This window comes from Engraulis encrasicolus, chromosome 23 (genome assembly GCF_034702125.1).
Source record: "Engraulis encrasicolus isolate BLACKSEA-1 chromosome 23, IST_EnEncr_1.0, whole genome shotgun sequence".
NCBI lineage: Eukaryota > Metazoa > Chordata > Actinopteri > Clupeiformes > Engraulidae > Engraulis > Engraulis encrasicolus.
This window is the reverse complement of record NC_085879.1, coordinates 15,000,449-15,022,152: the sequence shown is the minus strand read 5'-3', so window position 1 is coordinate 15,022,152 and position 21,704 is coordinate 15,000,449. Positions and strand designations below refer to the sequence as shown.

At 40.3% G+C, this 21,704-nt stretch overlaps 1 protein-coding gene and 1 long non-coding RNA gene across 2 annotated transcripts; both read left to right on the top strand.

The window, feature by feature from the left end:
- The first annotated feature begins 659 nt into the window (after positions 1–659).
- Positions 660–15,839, top strand: LOC134439921 (immunoglobulin superfamily member 1-like). Its single transcript, XM_063189846.1, has 12 exons — positions 660–684; positions 1,460–1,576; positions 6,491–6,790; positions 7,388–7,687; positions 7,787–8,083; positions 8,334–8,449; positions 13,502–13,557; positions 14,523–14,581; positions 14,663–14,690; positions 15,146–15,300; positions 15,450–15,477; positions 15,770–15,839. Exons 1-12 carry the CDS (start codon positions 660–662, stop codon positions 15,837–15,839), a joined length of 1,551 nt encoding a protein of 516 aa, XP_063045916.1.
- An 82-nt stretch (positions 15,840–15,921) lies between these two features.
- Positions 15,922–18,685, top strand: LOC134440487 (uncharacterized). Its single transcript, XR_010032970.1, has 3 exons — positions 15,922–15,953; positions 17,718–17,765; positions 18,542–18,685. It is a non-coding gene; the product is annotated as an uncharacterized LOC134440487 (long non-coding RNA).
- The last annotated feature ends 3,019 nt before the right edge of the window (positions 18,686–21,704 follow it).

Sequence of the window (21,704 nt, the reverse complement as noted above, 5' to 3'; positions counted from 1 at the left end):
AATAATCATATTTGGCCTGTTTAATTACATACCTCTATCACTGAGTACTGCAGGGCTGTAAATGCAGAAGTAGCGTATCATATCGGTTAAATATGGTCAGATATTAGAGAAGATAAAATGAACTTGTGTCCCCAAAGAAGAAAATAGGGCAAGTAGAAATCACATGCTGCATAAAAATATATAAAGAAACAGGGATGTATCACCAGCAATAAGTCAATCTATCAATCAACCAATCAAGATATATAAGATATGCTTAGCACAATATCACAACCATACAGTTGACCAAAAAGTGCTTTCACATACACATTTTCACATTCATTTTACTGTTGTTGAATACATACTGTATATATATATATATACACCCTGTGTGTGCTGCGTGCTGTGCTGTACATTTTAGAGGTGGAGCGTGAGGGCTTGAGTAGGGAGAGAAAAAAAAACGCTGATGGAGAAGGAGGTTTGGAGTTTGGAGGTCATACTGACTGAGCAAGTTCTTAACCATTTGAAAGGCTCCTCAGGCAAAACGAAGTCAGTGCTTTTCACAATTCTAGCAGACTGCAAAGTTAGTTTTTAAAATCTACTTCGGGTCTGTAGGAATGACTGTGACCTGATGTAATTCAGGATTAGTTAAACCGTAGATTCACATTATCCTCCACTCGGCGATGAAGCTTCTGATCACTATAATTGGTGAGTATAATCAACACACATCAACAACAGCACATTCAGTTTCATATCATCAACTTAAAATAATTCATAGAATATCCAGTGGGGAGTAAGCTGAACTTTCCATATTTGTCATGTTGCTAATACAAATCACATACCCAGAATAAATCTACAATAAAGCAATTGTCGATTATAACAACACATTGTGTAATGATGAGTGATCCTAAGTAAACTTCTTGTTAAGGCCTGGTCTTCAACAAAGGATGTACATGTGCTTTTAACTTGTCATCAGAGACTGGTATGTACATTTAAATCGTTTACATTTGCACATCAATTAAAAATTTGTATGGAAGGTTGTGAAGGAGCACATATTTTTGTATGCTCTCTAGATGTAAGCCCTGCTGAAATTTTCTCAAGAGTGACTGAAGTCATCGAAGGGGACTCTATGGAACTAAAATGTGTCATTTTCGATGTAAATGAGTCACATGATGATGAGCTACACATGTACCTCTGCAAGGATGGAGTCGAAATCAGGATGGCAAAGCTCTCAAAGAAATACACTGTATTTAAGCTAACAGATGTTAATAAAGATGATGCTGGAAACTATAGTTGTGTCTACTCGAAAAGTAGACATCCACTCCCTGACGTTTGCACTGTTTGTGGCATATCCATCACCATGCATGTCAAAGGTATTTTTTTGTTTGTTTATGTACAATTTTTCTTGGGCACGAGGAACATTCTTCATTTCAAAGCCTGTTGATGTGACAGGCAAACACACATTTTTTCCCTTTTGTTGTAGAGTTTGGTGCAGGCCGCATTGTTCTAAGGAACCAAACCGTATCTCAGGGAGATAGTGTGGCGGTCCAGTGTATGGCTGTTGAAACCAAAACCCAGAGTGCTTTGAACATGTACCTTTGTAAGGATGGAACTGCATTCAACATGGATTTCGTTCAGGCAATTTCAAGCACAGCCCATTTTACACTCACACAAGTCAGAGCCGAAGACTCTGGCAATTAAAGCTGCATGTACTCAAGACAAAAATATCCCAGACCTACAGTAATGTCAGATGCACAGACACAAACTCTGCTTTCATGGAAGTAATAGGTAACTTATTGTAAACACTGCTGTATGCCATTTGGATTTTTTTTTAACAATTCAATCTATTAGTACACTGTTCTGTATTTTAGCATTTTAAGTATCCTATGTATTCTGGTTCCTAAAAACCACTTGCTAAAAACTCATAAATTCACATCAGCCATTGATTACTTTTTCAAATCTTAAATCTAAAATATGTGATTGGATGTTTTATTTTACCAGATTCTGCAGTGATGGAGGTCCATCAGTGGTGGGTGAACGTCTTCAGACTGGTGTGTTCAGCTGGAGTTGTCATGGCAGCTGTGGCTGTTCTGGTGGATTCTCATTTCTGGAAAAAGCACAACACAGCAAAACATAACATACCCAGGTCATTCTAAATATCTTTACATCACCATTGCTATTTCAATATCAATCACCAAAAACTGTATTTAATGAAATACTTGAATCAGTGAAAGCTCTATTGCTGTTGCATCTGGTGGATTCTCATTTCTGGAAAAAGCACAACACAGCAAAACATAACATACCCAGGTCATTCTAAATATCTTTACATCACCATTGCTATTTCAATATCAATCACCAAAAACTGTATTTAATGAAATACTTGAATCAGTGAAAGCTCTATTGCTTAATTTTAATACAGTCAAAATGTGTGAAATTCTTTTTTTGTATGGAAGCATCCAATGAAGATCTGAAACAGGAAAAGGAATCCACCTGGACCCAAGCTGCTGCCAGAATGAAGAAAGGAAAATCAAAATTGATAATGAAGTGCTCAACATACACATTAAATATCTGACTTAAATGCAATAAAAGTCAAATAAATCAATTCACTTGATGGTTGTTTTCATTATACACCCGAATCATATTTGGTTAAATATGATCAAATTGGACTAAATATGAATGTGAGCCAAGTTCAGTGAGGTACAACAGCAGTACAAAAACAAGATAAAAAACATTTAAAAATAAAAGACCAAATCATAACAATTTGTCATCTGAACTTGATTATTTTGATGGGGTTGCTAGTACTGATAGGGCTAGATTGAATCCTGCAAACGCAGTTCCCTCTGAGAATTCAAGGATGCTGATGACATGAAGTCTCCAACCCTGCTACGCAAGGGGGGCTGGGTGGCAAGTTTCGATGTGGTTGTGGCCGCATAAGGACAGGGCTGGACTGGTCATCTCACATACAGGGCATTTTACCGGTGGGCTGACAGTCCTCAGGGGCTGATACTGTTGTTGTTTTCATGGGGATTGGGCCACAAATTAGAGGGGGAGGCCCATTGCTCCATCATCAATAGACAGTGGATTCAGCCACTCAAAATATAGTATGAAAATGATCTTAGGGGCCGGCCTATGCCAAAAATGCCTGGGCCATTTTTGGAACCGGGTCCAGCCCTGAGGACAAGTATTTAACCTTAACTCATATGTAGAGGCGATATTGTATTGCATTGTAATGGGGTCGCAGCTCTGCTTGACAGACATATCGACCACAAACTTCTCCATATGTGGTGTGAAGCTGCACAAAATGTCACTACTCAGTTATTCTAGACAGGCCCGCTATCAAGAACATTTCAGATCTTCCAGTGGTGGGAAACAATACATTTTGATTATTTCAGGTTTGGGTTGTGTTTCCCAAAAACATTAAGTAGTGCTGAGGCCCGTTTCTAGGATTTTGGGGGCCCTAGGCAAAGGGGTTGTCGGGGCCCTAGGTTTTTTTTTTTTNTGTAAGCGGGGGGGCGGGGGGGGGGGGGGGGGGGTGTAGCCACGGCCACAGGGTAGCCGCGCCAGAACTTCTGTTTCGGGTTTCGGAGGGGCCAGACAATTTTTGGATGGCACTTCAGTCATTGTCACATAGCCTACCATTACAACACAATGTCACAGAAACCATAGAAATCTAATGGAACAAACAAGAAGTCACCTTATAGACAGTGTTGTGGCAGGGCAACACATGCATGAAGGGCAATGAATGCATAAAGAGCAAGCCTACACCAGCATTTCCTGTGAGGAAATGCAATCTAGTATGATAACTAGTCCCTACAGTTCATTTTATGAAACTTTATGAAGAAAGACCTGGGCAAATATAGCCCATTCCATTCAGTAGGCTCCGCTCATGAAGTAGGCTAATTGAATGTTCAGTTTAACCTGGCCTGTCTCACATGAGAGTATGCCTATATGGCCCAGTCAGATTTTTTGACCCTACCACGAAAATCATGATCTGCATTGCCAATCACAAATAAAGAAAGGTCTAATCTTTCCAACCACTTTTAAAATCTAACCAAGGGTGCTCCATTTGTGCAAAACCAACTATTGACTCATAAAACAATAGGCCTAGTCCAGAAACTCAAGGCTGAAAAACGAATGAGCAGGCACAGTGGGGGGTTTGGGGGGATGTGATATTGGTAGCAAGAATTCTAACCAAGCCAGGGGGGGGGTCTCCCCGACGAGATTTTTTTTCGTATTGCATCCACCACGCATTTGAAAATACAATCCAAAGTTGTTAGTACCGGTAGTACCGCAGCACACACAAATAGGCTACTCTGTAGCGACCAAGGATCACTGAACAACCACGTTACTCCGTGGTTGACAGCTGTGTCAATTATAGGGGACCAATACCCCGGTGCCCTTACCTTGAGTTGTCTTGACCGCAGAATGTATCCCAACCTCTCACTGTAATCCACAAGTTTCCAGAATCATGGTCCCAAATTCCAATGTGTAATCCATATAATAGCAAGAAAGTGGGCTACAATGTAGGCTAGCTATCCCAGCGCACTTGTGTGACTCGTGTTATCCGAAATATTGGTCATATGCATATGCATATGCACATTGTTCATTCGTTTCTTCTTGCGTTTGTCCACATTCAAAACAGTTCCGTGTCGAAAAAAGATGCGTTATGGAACAATCGACGTTTGCCCAGTGCTTGTTACAGCACATGGATAATCCTTCACGGATGTTTTTGAAAACATAACACTGTAGCCTAAATGAAACATCTTGCTGTCTGTGCGATGTCAACTGGCCTGGGACAGTTTGGTTGCAGTACAGAGAGTAGCCTAATATGTCGCCTTCAAGATTAACTTTTATTTTAAAAGCAACTGTCTTGAGCCAAAAATGTAATATAAACTGGCGTCTGCGCAACATCCAGTGAGAGATTATGTCGCTTCATCTTCAGTTTGTATTTGCGCTGCATTTGACGGTTGTACAAATTGGAAGGGGGGCCCCCTCGAGATAGGGGTACTTTGACTACATTTGTCGTTGCACCTTTTGGCAATTGACATTTTCACGTCGCTGTCGCTGATGCAAACCTATTGGAAGGGGGGCCCCCTCGAGCAGGGGGCATTAGGGAGGCGCTGTTGCTTCCCTCGCAGCAGAGCCCTTCATTGCCTTATTATAAAGCTATTTCAAATCGTCGTTGCTGTTGGGTCCATAACCTGTCGTCCTTGGGGGCCCCACCTACTCGGGGGCCCTAGGCAACTGCCTACATTGCGTACCTTAACGCAACGGGCCTGGTAGTGCTGAAGCCTAAGTAGTACTTAAGTATGAGCAGAGATATTTTCTAACAAGTAGCAACCATCTCTGGTATGGGGTAACTCATAGGCAATAAATCATGTCACTAGAGTGTTGTCACGTTCCCACCAGGTTCCCAGCCAGCCACGCCCCCCCTGTCACTCAGCTCCTTCAATCTCTCAATCTAATTCCCCTGTTTACTGATTGCCCAATTATCCAACCCCATTTCCCAATCATCCAATCACCAATCTGCCACTCACCAGCAGATTAAACGACCTGAATTACTTCTAATCTGGTTTCCTGCCTCTGTGTCCTGACAAGTGTATACATACAATAATTTTATAGGCCTACATTTTTCTCACACATGCAAATAAAAATGATTGTGCAAAGTGCATGTGTAAGTGCAAGGTAAAATAGTGTATACAAACTTTTAGTGACGATGTGAGACCTGCAGTATATTTCTGATATATTGCCAGAAGGGAACCTCATACTTAAGCACCATTTAGAATTTTGGGGACATGTAGCCCCTCGTCCTCCTTACCCTAACCATCCCCTTTTGTTCAGTAACGCCCAGTAACTGATGTTACTATTTAATTCTCTCTAAAACAATTATCAATTAAAATTACTCTGAACTCAATTCATGAATTCTTCATTATGCAATAAGGTTAGTGCTTTTCACAAGTGTTCCTGTTTTAAGACTTATTTTCTAAACATGACTTCCTGTCTGTAGGCTGTGACCTGTGACCTGATGCCATTCAGATTTAGTTGGTTGAGCACAAGAGCCACATTACTCTTCTCTTCAGCTCTCACCCAGCAATGAATCATCTGCTCACTATAGTCGGTGAGTATAGCCAACATATATACACAGTAACTTATAGCACTAAATTATGTTACACGGTTATAGCTACAAATGTTTATAATACAATCAACATTGTTTGGTGTCATACAAGAAAAAGAGTTTTTTGGTCCCAGTACACAACAATGGCTGCATGAGACATGTGAGATGAAATATGTAAATCTCTTCTTTCACAGTCTTATTACAATGTGTCTTTGAGCTCACTTCTGAGGCTGGTATGTATGAATTTTAGTCATCCATCGCACCTTCAGTTAATATCAATTTGTCCAGCATGGATCAAGAAAGCTTGAATTATACATCTACATTAGGCTATATACAGTATTTTGTGGTATTTTACACAGTTGATGCAGCAAAATGTCAATGTTTTCATTCAAATTTTAGATTTTAGTCCTGCTGAAATCTTTTCAAGTGATACTGAAGTGTGGGATGGACAAACTCTGGAGCTGAGGTGTGCCATTTTCCAAAATAATGACGACCACAGCGGTGAGCTACATATGTACCTCTGCAAGAACGGAGCTGGAATCAAGATGGATGTGCTCACAGATACACAAGAGACTATCTTTGTGCTAGAGAATGTCGACAAAGATGATTCTGGAAGCTACAGTTGTGTTTACTCAAAACACAGACATCAACCTTGGAAAGTAACTGCTGTTGGTAACTCCATCTTCATCCATGTCAAAGGTATTTTTAGGACACTTTTTGAGTATATACTACACATATTATTTACTTCAATGTCATTTTAGGGGAAAGGCATATTGATATTGCATGTTGTTATTTTTGTACATGCTTTTGCTGTGTTTATACCACTGTTCATTTAATTGTCCGTTTGTCTGCTAATGCATTCATATCATTCTGAGAAATTGTCTAAGTTATATTAATATATACACAGAGGTGTCAAAAGTAAAAGTAAAAGTAAAAAAAAGAAATACAGTTTCCTTCCAACACAAGCAACTTATCTGATTAACCAGTAGACCCTTGTACTTGTCTTGTGATCAGCTACCTCTGCACTGGTTGGATCAAGTTTGTGCTGGGTCCTTGTTAGGTTTTCAGTGTTTTTCAGTAACAACACAGTCTATCTCATTAAGTACGATGGAGTAAATGGTGTAACAGCTATGTAATGTCATGTGCTACTGGTGTAATTACACCACAAAAGTACTTTTAGTTTTGACACATCTGTATATACAGCATGGAGCATCACCATAGAATGTTACTTTTTACACTCAGTGTAGTCTTGAATTGAGTTTGTCAATGTCTTGCATCAAATCTTTTTACATTTAGACTTTAGGCCTGCTGAAATTTCTTCAACATCTCTTGAATTGTGGGAAGGGGCAACTCTGGAACTTAGGTGTGTCATTCCCCTAAGAAATGAGAGCTATGCTGGAGAGCTACACATGTACCTCTGCAAGAATGGTGTTGGAATCGGGATATCAATGGTCTCAAAAGAGGCTGTTATATTCGAACTACCAAATGTTCACAAGAATGACAGCGGGAATTACAGTTGTGTCTACTCAAAAACGAAACATCCAGTCAATGAAGTGACAACCACTGTAAACAACTTCATAATCATCCAAGTCAAAGGTACTGTAACATATAAGTCATATACAGTTGGGTTGAAATCAAGATCTTTTTACGTAAGGATGTTGATGTGATATGTCTGCTTTTCCCTCTTTGTTGTAGATTTTGGTGTGGGTCAAATTTGTATTAGGAACCCTGTTGTATCCGAGGGGGGCCGTGGGGAGTTTGACTGCATTGTTTTGAGGACAGAACACCAGAAAACTTTGTTCATGTATCTTTGCAAGGATGGAATTGGAGTTCATACAGAACCGGTTCAAGACAATGGCACAGCACATTTTACGGTCACACAATTCACAAAGGAAGACTCAGGCCGTTACAGTTGTGTGTACTCAGTAAAGAGGCATCCCTTTACAAGTGTGAGAGCAACAAATGAAAATGCAGCTATCATCTATGTCACAGGTGACGCATTACCGTTAATTCATTAAGGACTGCAACATCTTCTGTTCTATAGATATTTATAATGTAGCCTATATGGATTTTTCTTTCAAATAACATTGTCTTGAAAAAATATCCCTCTCATACAACCTAATACAGTTTTAACAGGATGAAATAACAACTTTTGTTTTGTAATAAATACTCTTGAGCTAAATGTTATAGATACTTTTCAAGAGCTTAATGGATACTCTATGATCTGATTGGACTTCACCAGGTCCACCTGAGATGGCTGTTCACCAGTGGTGGGTGAACGTCTTCCGGCTCTTGTACTCAGCTGGGGTGCTCATAGCAGTGGTGGTTATCGTGGCTTTTTCTCGTGGAACAAGGAAGGTAAGAGAGGTCTTCATTGTTCCATCATCATAATCACCATCATCATCTTTTTCTTTATCATCTTCATCCTCCTCCTCGTCCCCATCATCATCTTGTTCTTGATGTTTTTGTTGTTTTTCTTCTTCTTCTCAGTAGCTCTTGTAGCCAGTATTACACTTTAAAAAGTACTGTCAGAAATGACACAAAATGTGTGTGCTCAGGGAAAACACATTTGAATGTGTGTGCTCAGGGACAACACATTTTGTGTCAATTGTTAGTGTGTAAGAAAGGGGTTATAATAGTGTAAGAACAAGGAATCAAAGAAATAAAAACTATGTTTGTGTAATATTCAAACCATTCAAACCAAAATGAGTTTTTGGCTACATTGTAAAATTAAAATATATTTATGATAAGAATTATTAATCTGCAATTCTGTACACAAGATGTGTCAAACACAGCATTTTAACTGAATAATACACACGTTGTGTCATATTCCACACACTATGTGTTAAAATCACCTTAACACAATAAATGTGTCAAAAATGACACATTCCTTCTTAGAGTGTACCCTCACAGTAGTCAGATGCAGATGGTGATGCATATTTAATTACTGTAGTAAGTTGATTAGTGACTAATATGTGTAGTATGGTAGCCTAATGCACACAGGGTACTGCACTAGTCGGTGAAAATACTTTACTATCATAGTACTACAATACTTTGACATTACACAGAGTCTTTAGGAATACAAGTGTATAATAACATCGTCATTGTAATACTGATGACAGCAAGTCTATAGCAGCGGTAATGTCTTAACACATTACAATTCCTTACTCTGTCTTCATGATTTTAGATGCGAGGAAAAGCAAGGACACCCCCCAGGCAGTGAAATCAGAAATCAGGGTGCAAATGATTCACACTGCACTGGACATCAGCAGCTAATCCTATGAAGTCACGTCTCACACACACAGAAACACACACACACACACACACACACACACACACACACACACACACACACACACACACACACACACACACACACACACACACAGAGGAACACACATACAGAAACACACACACACACAAACAAACAAACAAACACACACACACACACACACACACACACACACACAAACAAACAAACACACACACACACACACACACACACACACACACACACACACACACACACACACACACACACACACACACACCTGTGACCTGTGGCAAACCATCCTTACAATCTTTGTGCCGTGATCAATATAAATGCAATGTGGATAGAAGAAGTAAATAGAAATTGCAATGTTTCCTGACTGAAATTCTTTTTTTCTTGTTCTTTCTTTTCAATGTTTTTTTGTGTTATTTGTGTTATTTTAGCCAATTCCATTTGTATATGGTTAATTAAAGTGATTAATGTAAATGTGAATAAAATTGTGCTGGAATTGTTATTCCTGGGTTCCTCAATGTATTTTGTGCAGTTATATGGCAGCATACAATTTTTATAAGGGTGTTGGATGGAGTACTGATTCTATTTTTGTATTATAGTGACTTAAAGTGACGGTTCGGGGAAGATTCACCCTAATGCCATTTGAACCGTGACACCCATCCAGTAGTCCACCTGACGTGTTTTCTGGCTTGGGCTTACAACAACAGAGTTACCGAGTTATTCTATGGTTATTTTGAATAGCTTGGCAAGAGCGTGAATGGATCCTGGCAGTATCTCCAAACACTTACCCCACAAAAATCCCATGTCATGACACCAAACTTCTACAGAAGTACATATATGGTCTGTACTCACAAAACAAAGCATTGGGAAGTTTGTAATTAGTCCAGAAGTGTATTATCAACACAAGCTGAATAGCTTTTCTGCTACATTACTTCCGTCATCTGAGACTAGCCTGTAACCATCTACTCCGAACCATCACTTTTAGTAAGCACTGACAGTCAGAGATGTAAAAAGTTAACATTTAACTGGTCCTAATTGAGTACCTGATCAACATCTAGTTTCATGCCATCAATTGCAGAGTATTACACCAGGGGTGGGCAATTACTTTGGGCCAAAGGCCACATAGGGCGAAGAATATTAATTTATAAGAAATAGTGTACGATGATATAACTTGTCAGCTTTGCCATTCCGGCGCATATGTAAATGTCTTTGGATATAGCCCATGTACCTGGTTCACAAGACACATCTCATGTAGCCATTTTAAGAATGTTGAGTGACCGTTGACGTAACCAGAAATGTTGTCTCATCTCGTCAGGTTGTCTTTGTCATGGCAACCTGACGTTGCATTTGCTTTGGGATGGATGGATTTGCATCAAATCTTACTTGCTCACACTCTGTGGTAGATGAACTAAAACTGGGATGCACTTGTGACATTGTCACATTAATTGCCGGTGTCACTTAAATTTGTCTGTTAATGTTACTTAACTATTGCAAGCCCATGTAAGGTTCATGAGGTATAGGGTGTAATGTTCATCCCTTTGCAATAGGTTTGTGTATCATGCTCTGTACGTTTGGGGGTAGGATATGGGTATGTCTGAAAAGGACTCGATTTCCCACGCTGCCTTGCACTGCACATCTATTTAGATGGGTAAGCTTGGTTGGCTAGGGGGGGAATCAGCTGAGAGCTAGTCGGAGCGGTGTGCTGGGCGAGCGAGGCGCGCCAGAGTTTGAACTTGCAGCCTCCTTCATGGGAAAGTCGTGGCGGAATGTGTAATGTTCTAAACGCTGGATTCGCTGGGGGAATTATGCGCCAGAGAAATCGCCAGCCGCCACACTGCTTCGAGCTTCCTTTCCAGCATCGCAAACACCTGGATGCGTGAGGAGGAAGCATTGGACTACTGTCTCAGGGCCCTGACTACAGACACCGGTGAGCTCGAGTTCATTTTTCCTTTTTTGTCGCGACTGCTTCTTTTTTCTCTTTTTCATGTGGATTACTTTTTTCTGACTTCACCGACCTGTGGATTACTTCGTGCAGCCTACTTCGGGAACGAACTGTAGGAAGCCAAATGGGTCTGTGAAACTTGCGTTGGCACGGGGGTAATCGGCGCCGTCCGATATTTATTTAATGGGGGACTTTCTGTGGACCTTTGTCTTGTGGTTTGTGGACTAGGGGATTGGGGAAACCAGTAACATACTGAATGTAAATAATATAGCGCGCTGCGCAACTAAAGTGAGCTTTGGTGTGTGACTCCTTGGTTTTAAACTTAACCTACTTGCAGCAGGTGTGCAATCTGCGGTTGTCCTTTCATCTTAGAACCCCGGTGTAATTAATTTATTTTGTGGTAATACAGATACTTAATTTAACATTTTAAAGTCTGGTTGTTACACACTGCTGATAGAAGGGGCTATCATCCTACAGAGTGCACCTTGATTCATGATTAAGTCATCTACAACATCAGGTCAAATAATTTAAAAAGCCATGAGACAATGGCAAATGCGACTTATAATACTAATTCATCCACTTGTAGCATAAGATTGATGCTCCAGTCATGCTACATGTGGATTGGTCAATTCTAAGTATTCTTATTTCCTTGAACCTCTTAAATATCGTAAGATGACGAAAGATATACATATCGTTCATTATTTACATTATTTACACCCCTAGTAATGGACAATGTAAGTGTCTGTATAAGGGAAACGTGGAAGAGTTTGGTCGCATCTAAAACACCATTGCAACCACAGCAGTTATGCAGAGCCTAGCTATGTACATGCTAACTGGAATAACAGTGTTCAACATTTCAAAGAGCCATGCACAGCTTCCAGGTGCTGGTAAACGCAGGAGTGTTCAATACTTCAAAAGAAAGAAGTTTACCGCACACTTTCTTAACTTAATGCTCGTTTATTCAGAACGAACAACCTGTTTCGCCTACGTGTGTCATCAGGTTTGCTCAGGCATTCTGATTATGCAGTTCATAAACTGAAGCCATACTGCTGGTTCATTGATCTACTAATTATAATATACATAGGCTAATTGATTGATATTTGCAATAGATAGATAGATCGATATGATAGATAGATTGGGAGGTTGAGAGGACATAAAAAACATACCAGCTGTTTGCGTGCAACAATCACAAGGCTTCCTGTCTGCACTACTGCTGCTGTGACTTTAACTTGATGTCATTCAGTACAGCGGTTGGACACAAGAGCCACATTGTTCTCCTGCCAGTGATGAAGCTTCTGATCATAATCGGTGAGTATCATCAGCATATAACACATCATACAACCAACATAAAATGATCAATACATTATCCAATTAAACACTCATGAGCCTGTATTCATTTTCTCATTTTCAAATATCAGGCCTTAATCAGTTCCTCTAAGTTTGTTATTAGGTATTGTCGATACAAGTTATTGAATCAAACCACAATTACAATAAGCATTTGATGATAATATTATTACACTTTGTGTACATAATTCTTATTTGCTATTTTGTCCATTCTTTTTCTACCAAGTGCTGCCATGTGCTTTTCTCCTGTCCTTGGAGGATGGTATGTAAAACTATTTCAGCTCGTCTATTCAGCTTGTTCACCATATAAGCTCAGACAGCACATAAAACCAAAGAAGTTTGAGTAATTACATGTATGTATTGATGCAGGGTAGTGTTTCATAGTATTTTATCTCAAATCACAGATTTCAGCCCGGCTGAGTTTTATGCAAATGCCACTGAAGTACTGGAGGGGGACACTGTCGAGCTGAAGTGTAAAAATGAAATATCTACAAGTACGGGTATGCATCACATGTACCTCTGCAAGGATGGAGTCGGAATCAGGTTGGAAATTGTCGTAAAGGAGGACGCTGCATTCATGCTACAAAATATTAGTATAGTTGACAGTGGAAACTACAGTTGTGTATCGTCGAAAACTAGACATGCACTCCCTGAGGTTTGCACCGTTAGAAAGAAGTCCATCACCATCGATGTCAAAGGTAGTGTGATTTTTTTTATTTTTTCAAGGTGTGTTTTCTACTTTAGGCAGAAAGAGTTGTCTTCAATTCAGTCAATTCAGTTAGTTGTTGCAGAACCTTGATATGACAAAACTAAAAACATACTTTCCCCCTTTTTATTGTAGAATTTGGTGCAGGCCACATTGCTTTGGGAAGACAAGAAGTATCTCAGGGAGATAACGTAGAGGTCCAGTGTATGTTTTCTGAGACCAAAACCCAGAGTGCTTTGATCATGTACCTGTGTAAGGATGGAACTGCAGTCAGCATGGAGATCATTCAGACAAATGTCGGAGCCGCTTTTACACTCAACAAAGTTGTTGCCAAAGACTCTGGGAGTTATAGCTGTGTGTACTCTAGAAGGAAACATCCCAGTCCTAATGTCAGATGCACGGATGCAGAGTCTGCTTTATTACAAGTTATAGGTAACGTATAATACATGTAGGCCCTATTGCTTGATCAGTGCCAATGCTACTCTGTTTTTCTGGTAAAATCTCAGTCCATTCTGTTCCATCTGTGCTACATGTTACTGATAGCTGAGAACATCTAGTAACCCATTTAGTAACCCATTACTTTGTGGTCAACAAACAAACTTATACTAGAAGTCATTCTTTTTACTAGAGGCCAAATGGTGGACATTACTAAGTTATGTTTCAGACTACTGGTGCTTTAAAACTAATGTCTGCCCTTGATTGAGACCTACTGTAGCGCCTCAAATGACAGCTAATTTTCGCTCTCAAATACTTCCCAGGTGGATCCTCTGAAAGTAACTTTCCTTTGATTGTTATTCCTTTCATTTTGATTTGTGTGGTTGGCGTAGCTGCTTTGTTGTACAGAGAATCCAGAAGAAAATGTGAGTAAAGCCATATGCTGATTCATGTCAAACATGCAATAATTAACATAGCATAATATAAATCATTGTGTGCGATTTGTGTGTGTGTGTGTGTGAGTGAGAGACGACATGGAAACCATTTTCTTCCTCTTTTACAGCAGGTGTAAAGGGGGTACCAAATAATCAGGGGTAAGACAATGATAATTCTATCACCCTTTCATATTGTGTTTTTTGAGATCTAAAATCTGTGAAATATGAATCTAATCAGTAGAATTTAACAGTATGTCGCACACTTAGACCGTTTTCATGTCTCCTAGACAAACAGTGCATGCTGGGTCCACAGACATCATCTGCAGTGAAGGAATTCATACCCATGGTAAAGATGCCAAATTATGTCCTTTTCTGTCATTGATACATATCAGTTAAACACTTAACCAATATGTTGTGTTCTATACAGATCAAAGCATGGCTGAATTACCAAGTTGGTACGTATATTTGAAAACGCACACGCATGCACGCACGCACGCACACACGCACACACAGGGAGGGGGGGGGGGGTGTTCTATGTCTTTATTTGATAGGAGAGTGTGAGATAGGAAATTACTGGGAGAGAGAGATGGGGGAGCATTGGGGAAATGACCTTGGGTCAGAATCAAACCCTGGTCCCCAGCACAACAGCACGGTACCTTTGCCATTTGGGCCACGGCCAAGGCCAATTTACACCAAATCTTGTGCACTAACACTCTATGATACCGTAATGAACTGATTAAAATCTGGAGTCCAACGCTTTGAAGATCACTTTCAAAATAGCTGATTGTTTGTGTGATAACTTTTTAACAGGAGGATTTATTTTCACCAAATATTTTCCCTGCTCTTTACCATCATCTCACCCGCCAAGAAATAGACATGCGTGTAACACTTGATTTCTTCTTTCCATTAGTGGGATGAGCAGCGGCGATCCTACTCTGATTTGCACCCCGCATGACTCCCCCTCCAGGGGTAATTGCCCCGTCGGCCCACCCCTTGAACCGCCCTTGGGCATGAGGGAATCTCAAGATGCAACATACAGCACTGTAAATGTAAAACCTCACAAAGGTGCATGTAGTGTACTTAATTTATTATAATTATATTTTTATGGATTTCAAGCTGTACCAGGGTGTACAAAATGAATAGAATTAATTTTGATGGCTCCACACTCATGTTTCTAAAACAATACTATAAAATACTTATCTTTACTTCCACAGATGAAAGGAAATCTGAGCCTTGTACAAGGTATGTGCAGCATTTGTCCACAGTGTTTTACATCCGCTGACCGTGATATGATTGAACTGAGTGTGTGTGTTTTTTGTTTTCTCTTCTAAAATCACACACACACACACATACACATGCGTGCACGCACGCACATACACACACAGGGATCCAGTAAAGCTATACATGAAACATACACAAAGCGCACCTGTCCTTGTGCAGAACATGAACAGTAGGTACATATTACATTTGAACAGTGTTCTTGTCTTTGCTGCTGTCTCTGCTGCCCTGCGCTGTACGCTGATGTCTTTTCAAGGCAAACCCCAGAAATGGCACAAGCAGAAGTGATCTACAGTGACCTGAAACCAAAAGACAGAGGTGTGTGACGCCCTTATCAATCTCATAAAAAAAATGTCAATAATGTTTTTGCATGTGCAGGGGTTATATAATGAATCACATTATCTTTTCACAGCTGAAAAGGATCCCCAGGCCTGTAGGAGGTAGGCTGATAAGTAAGGGTTAACGTTCGGCGAGAAGGTCGCTACCGTGGAATAGCAGCACGACAGAGAGAATCTTTAGACCCCGACGCGGAGCGGAAGTGCTGCTATTCCACAAAGCGACCGACTCGCCGAAAGTTAACCCGCTTATTATATGGATATACTTAAATGATTCACACATGGCGGGGACATTTCTTTAGGCCTATTTAATGTTAAAGGAGAAGTCCAGTTTTTTGAACATTAAGGCCATTTTCTGAGTGGTCTGCAATGTTTTAGAGTCCCCCTCACCGTTTATTTCATGATTACTGCAGTCTCTGTTATTTGGCTGATTTGGATTTGATCTCAACCAGCTTTAGAATGGCCGTCTATGGGCACCTGCAACTCTGTTCTTAAAATCACCTTTAACATTTGTTTTCAAGAATATGCAACTCAGCAAGTGTTCAGCAGTATTCACTGGTGTTCCTTAACCATTTTTGTAGCGAAATATGGCATCTGTCATGTTTTATGTGTGTTTTATGTAGCAATTTGTAAATAAAGTTTCACTTTCACTTTCTTTCACAAAATGGCAAATAAAAAATGACAGAAGCCATACTTCGCCTTGAAACTTGTTAGGGACTGCTAGTGAACACCCCTAACCACTTTGTGAGCTGTAGACTTTCGAAAACAAATGTTTAAGGTGATTTTAAGAACAGAGTTACAGGTGCTCATAGACGGCCATTCTAAAGCTGGTTGAGATCAAATCCAAATCAGCCAAATAACAGAGACTGCAGCAAACATGAAATAAACGGTGAGGGGGACTCTAAAACATTGCAGACCACTCAGAAAATGGCCTTAATGTTCAAAAAACTGGACTTCTCCTGTTGCTGCGCAAAACAAAACAGTGCCGTTGTGGAACACCGCTAGGCAACAGCTAGGTAGCCAGGACAACAGGTGTTGTCTATCACAGCAGCTGATTAGAGTCTTGTTGAAAAGTCGCTTTAGCAGTGAAAAGTCTTGTTGCCATTGACAGCGGTCTGTTATAGACCAACCCGTCCGTTATCGAAAAATAACAGACGTGCGAACGTTGGGGAGCCCCGTTGAAATGAATGGAGCATTCGACCGATGACGTCACAACCATATAATAAAAATATACTAACGTAACCCAAATCACTGAGCACCTGGCCCTGCCGTGGCCAACCAGTAGGGTACTCGTGTGCCATGCAGCCGACCCGGATTCGATTCCCGGCCCGGGTCCTTTGCCGACCCCTCCCCATCTCTCTCCACATTCGCTTCCTGTCCACCCCTCAAACTATCCTGTCATCAATAAAGTCATAAAAGACAAAAAAATCATTAAAAAAAACAAGCAACAATGAATGATATCAACACTAGTAGACTAACGCCTTCCCCATTTGTGTCTCAACAACCTAGTGGGGACTGAACAATTTGTGAGATTTGTCAAATGGTCTGAACGCCACATTAAAATGTATGTATTTATAATAACAATGAAGTGTATTCGTAGGACAGTGACTATTCTAATGATGTAGGCACTGTTTTTTCCATATAGGCCTACTGTATGTATAATTAGAATGTGGTCTGTGTGTGTGTGTGTGTGTGTCTGTGTATGTGTGTGTGTGTCTGTGTGTGTGTGTGTGTGTGTGTGTCTGTGTGTGTGTGTGTGTGTATCTGCATGCCTACATGCGTCTACTTCTGCTTGAAATACGCCCAATTCATATCTTGATTATTTTGTTCTCTGTCATACTCTCTGTACTTCTTTTTTCTTTTCCACAGTGGGGTAGAGGAAACTACAGAGTTGGTCTACAGCCAAATAATATGGAGGTTTGTTTGCTCTTTCATATTGCATGCTTTTGGTGTTTTGGTGCCTTATGTTTCTACCATCACAACTACAGTGGTGCAGTTAAAAAATCACTTCAGTTTAGTGTGAAAAGTAGTAGTAAGGTGGGGGTGGGGGGGCTGGGCACTGTGGCGCAGCACGCAAAGCCCCCCACATATGGACGTGTATTGCTTGCAAAATATAACATGATGTCTCTGATTGAGTGATTGATTAATTGATTGGTTGATATCTATAGCCTTACTAGCCACCTGGGCAGTCATGGGTAAGCAGTTAGGGCGTCAGACTTGTAGCCCAAAGGTTGCCGTTTCGACTCCCGACCTGGCAAGTTGGTGCTCTCCCCATCGTCCTCCATGACTGAGGTACCCTGAGCATGGTACCGTCCCGCTGGACTGCTCCCTTGGGGCGCCATTGGGCAATTTCGTTGTGTGCAGTGAACACTTGTGTGCTGTGGAGTACTGTGTCACAATTACAATGGGAGTTGGAGTTTCCCAGTTGGGCTTTCACTTCACTTCGCTTTCACTGACTGCTGGAGCTGTGCAACCATGATGCCTTTTAGTCTGTTTGACAATTTATCCGTTTAACGTGCCTGCACGACAACAGTTGAGTAGGTCTTATGCAGTAAGTCATGGTAAGTATAGTCGTGTATTTGACTGTCTATAGTTGGAGTAGATATCAACAGTGTATTACCACATTAAGCTGCTATTTTAACCTGGCATCATTAACCTGATATTATTTGACAACAATGTGGTCTTTTACACAGGAAATAAGAAGAAACCGTTTCCAGAGGAACCAGAGGATGTTTTTGGGGAGATTAGTAGACGACACCGTGCCTTGTAATTTCTAACCATAACACAAAAGTACTTTGTACATTGTTCATTGCCATATACGTCTGTATTGCTTTCAACATCTGCTGTCTGAATAAATATGTTAATTCATGCGAAAGTTGCTTCTAAGTTGTTTTTGTTAGCTGTAATATTTTCGGTTGTTGGACAGATATCTGCAGCAATGTATTTGTGTGTGTGTGTGTGTGTGTGTGTGTGTGTGTGTCTACGCTCTTGAGGCCACTGCTAATGGAGCACACCCACATGCTGGGGCTCTCGCCCCGTGTGGAGCCCAAATCCTGGACCCCACATGTTTTGTCCCTTTTTGCTGGGATAGTTTTGTTGTTACTGGTGAAAGTAAAGTATGTCTATAAGAAACGTGATTTCAATTCTTTGTATGACCAGTGCATGTAAAGAAATTGTCAACAAAGCTGACTCGACTTGACTTGACTTAAAAGTGTAAAACCATTTCCTCACTGAAAGGTTAGGGTTAGGGATTGTTTTGGTTTGGGCACAGTTTAGCATTCTTTACCTATTGTTGGGGTTAATATGAATGGAAGGGCCCCACAAAAACAGGAGGGGCCCCACAAAGATATTAAGGTTGGGCTGTGCTTGTGCACACGTGTGTTTCAGGTATTTATCCCCTTTTTTATTATTCATTATCCACTGTCACATTGCAGTGTGTGCTCACAGTCCATAGACTCTTACTGCAGATGGGCCCATCGACAGGGCCTATTCACTCTTTGCTGAAAACACTCAACCACATCATAACAACATTGCTATGACAATGCAGAGACTTTTAAGTAACCAATTAAGACTTGATCATTGCCATTTTGTTGACAATAAATTTATAACAGAGTCTCTGGACTAACACAGCACATTATCTGAGGACCCTTCAGTTAGACCACTAAGCAGAACAAATATATGTAGTCGTGTAGTGTCTTTGCTTTGAAAAAAAGAGACTAACCTCATACTACAATGACACAGTCACAGTCTTTATTAATAAATTATGATACAGTAAACACAACCATACAACGGGGGCCATGTTTATATATATATAATTATTTACATGTTCGAAACGTTCACTTCACATTTCACAGTGCATTTAAAACCAACACAAGCCTAAAATTGCCTGCAAGCTGTAACTAACTTTAAAAACGACAATGCACATTTTCCGAGCGTCTGCTCGCTATGTGAAGCTAACCGCAGTTGTCTCTGGCCCTCCGTCTTTATTTCTGTAGTGATGAGCGGCAACATCAACAACATATTAAAATATAAATGTCAACAGTATTCTGGTCTACATGTTTATTGTTATGAAGGCTGCTTACATGCTATATTTTTTGTTCACAGTGGTTTCGTATAGTCAGCATTTAGAGCGTCTGTGGTTGTGGGTACCCTGACTGCACTCGTCTTCTGTCACGTAGCCTGTTGATATTCCGCAACAACAATGTAAGCTACCATACGGTGTATTTAAAACGGTGAACCGACCTTATGAACTGCATGTGCCTATACATATCACCGTAGTATGTATTATCTGCATGTCGTCTAGCATACTGTACAAAGTGTACACAGCACACTTTGCAGAGTTATTTCAACACTTAGATAATAACACTATATAGAATAGCACTTCTATAGTGTATTTGAAGTTTGAGTATGCTTGGCTGGTGACTGAATGGTTTACTGGAGACTCCCTAGTGTAGAATGAAGGAAGGGAACAAGGTCAACCTTCGATGAGCGCAAGCTTTCAAAAAACTGCATGAGGCAAAAAAAATACCACACTTTCTTTCACAATGTGCTGTTAGTCCCCAATAGGCTCTGAGTTTGACTTCATTGTTTTCAATACAACCCTGCACACTGCCGCCCATGTCCGCGGACATCCGCAAATGTCGGCTGGTGATTAGGAATGAGTTCTATTTTGTCGGAGCCACCCATTGATTAGCCATGCTCTGCTGTGGTGAAATTGTGTGTGGGGGTAACCAAAATTGTCGGAAGTGAAAGTGCTTGGCAGTGCTGTCCTAACAGATTTTGCGGACGGCCTCAACCCACACAAAATGACCCGTGATCGTGGTTGAAAAGGAGAGCAGGTCATCAGGTCACAAGCAGCCTCTGTCTGGTCTGTGAATGTCTCCAACTGGCCACCATACAAGTGTTTTACTGTACATGAAGCGTAACTGAACCATTGTCAAAAGAACAGCTAACCACTGCACAAACCACTTCCTACATTTGAACTTGAACTTGAACTATTCCTAACACTGTGTCTGTGACTTGGTAGGATAAGCACAACTGTTGTTCTGTTACTTGTCATGCGCAAGGATATCCTGCCTAGCATTTCATCCTGTAATTTGAATCTAATATTTAGAGTATACTCCAGCCCTTCCGTCTCTCAGCAATGATCTCCATACTTGGTGAGTAAACCTCAAATAGGAGAATTAAAAAAAAAAAAAAATCCAATAAACGATTATTAATCCAAATATTTATACTGTAAGTAAGCTTTGCAACTTTTCACATTTAGAAAATTCTATAATTACCTGCATTAAGGTTCTGTTTTCGGTTGCGGTGGTTTGTTTGTCTGTCTGTTTGTTTGTTTGTCAGCAGGATAACTCAAAAAGTTATGAACAGATTTTGATGAAATTGTGGAGTTGTTCGAAATGATAAAAGGAACAAGTAATGAAATTTTGGTGGCGATCTGGATCACAATTTTTTTTAGGATTCCTCACCGTTGTGGGATAGCACGGATTTTGATTTACCAGTTTCTAACTCCACAAAATCAAAACATAAAGGCTTGGGAAAACATTAGGGTGTGACATGGTCAAATGTTCTATCAAACAGCTTCCTTGGCGATGGTCTGCACTCTGTGAGTGCATTTCTAGTATGGAATACAGCATGTTAAGTAGTAACATTTGAAATTGTAATTTTAAAATTTGTTTCTCTCAAAAAAGTTTTTATGTGTGGCTTGAACATCTCTTCTCAGACTGGTATGTGGAATTTACTACAATATTCCATATTTTATTAACTGTTAAAACTCACACTACTCATATTATATACCCACTATACCGAAGTAACATCAATATTTGAAGTGTTTTACTCATCTATGAATTTTTT

What these genes read in the sequence shown, in the direction of transcription:
- LOC134439921 (XM_063189846.1), top strand. Translation starts at nt 660, where the DNA reads ATGAAGCTTCTGATCACTATAATTG. An exon ending in CATCTTCATCCATGTCAAAG is followed by an intron (nt 6,791 to 7,387) that starts GTATTTTTAGGA and finishes TTTTACATTTAG; the next exon opens with ACTTTAGGCCTGCTGAAATT. An exon ending in CATAATCATCCAAGTCAAAG is followed by an intron (nt 7,688 to 7,786) that starts GTACTGTAACAT and finishes TCTTTGTTGTAG; the next exon opens with ATTTTGGTGTGGGTCAAATT.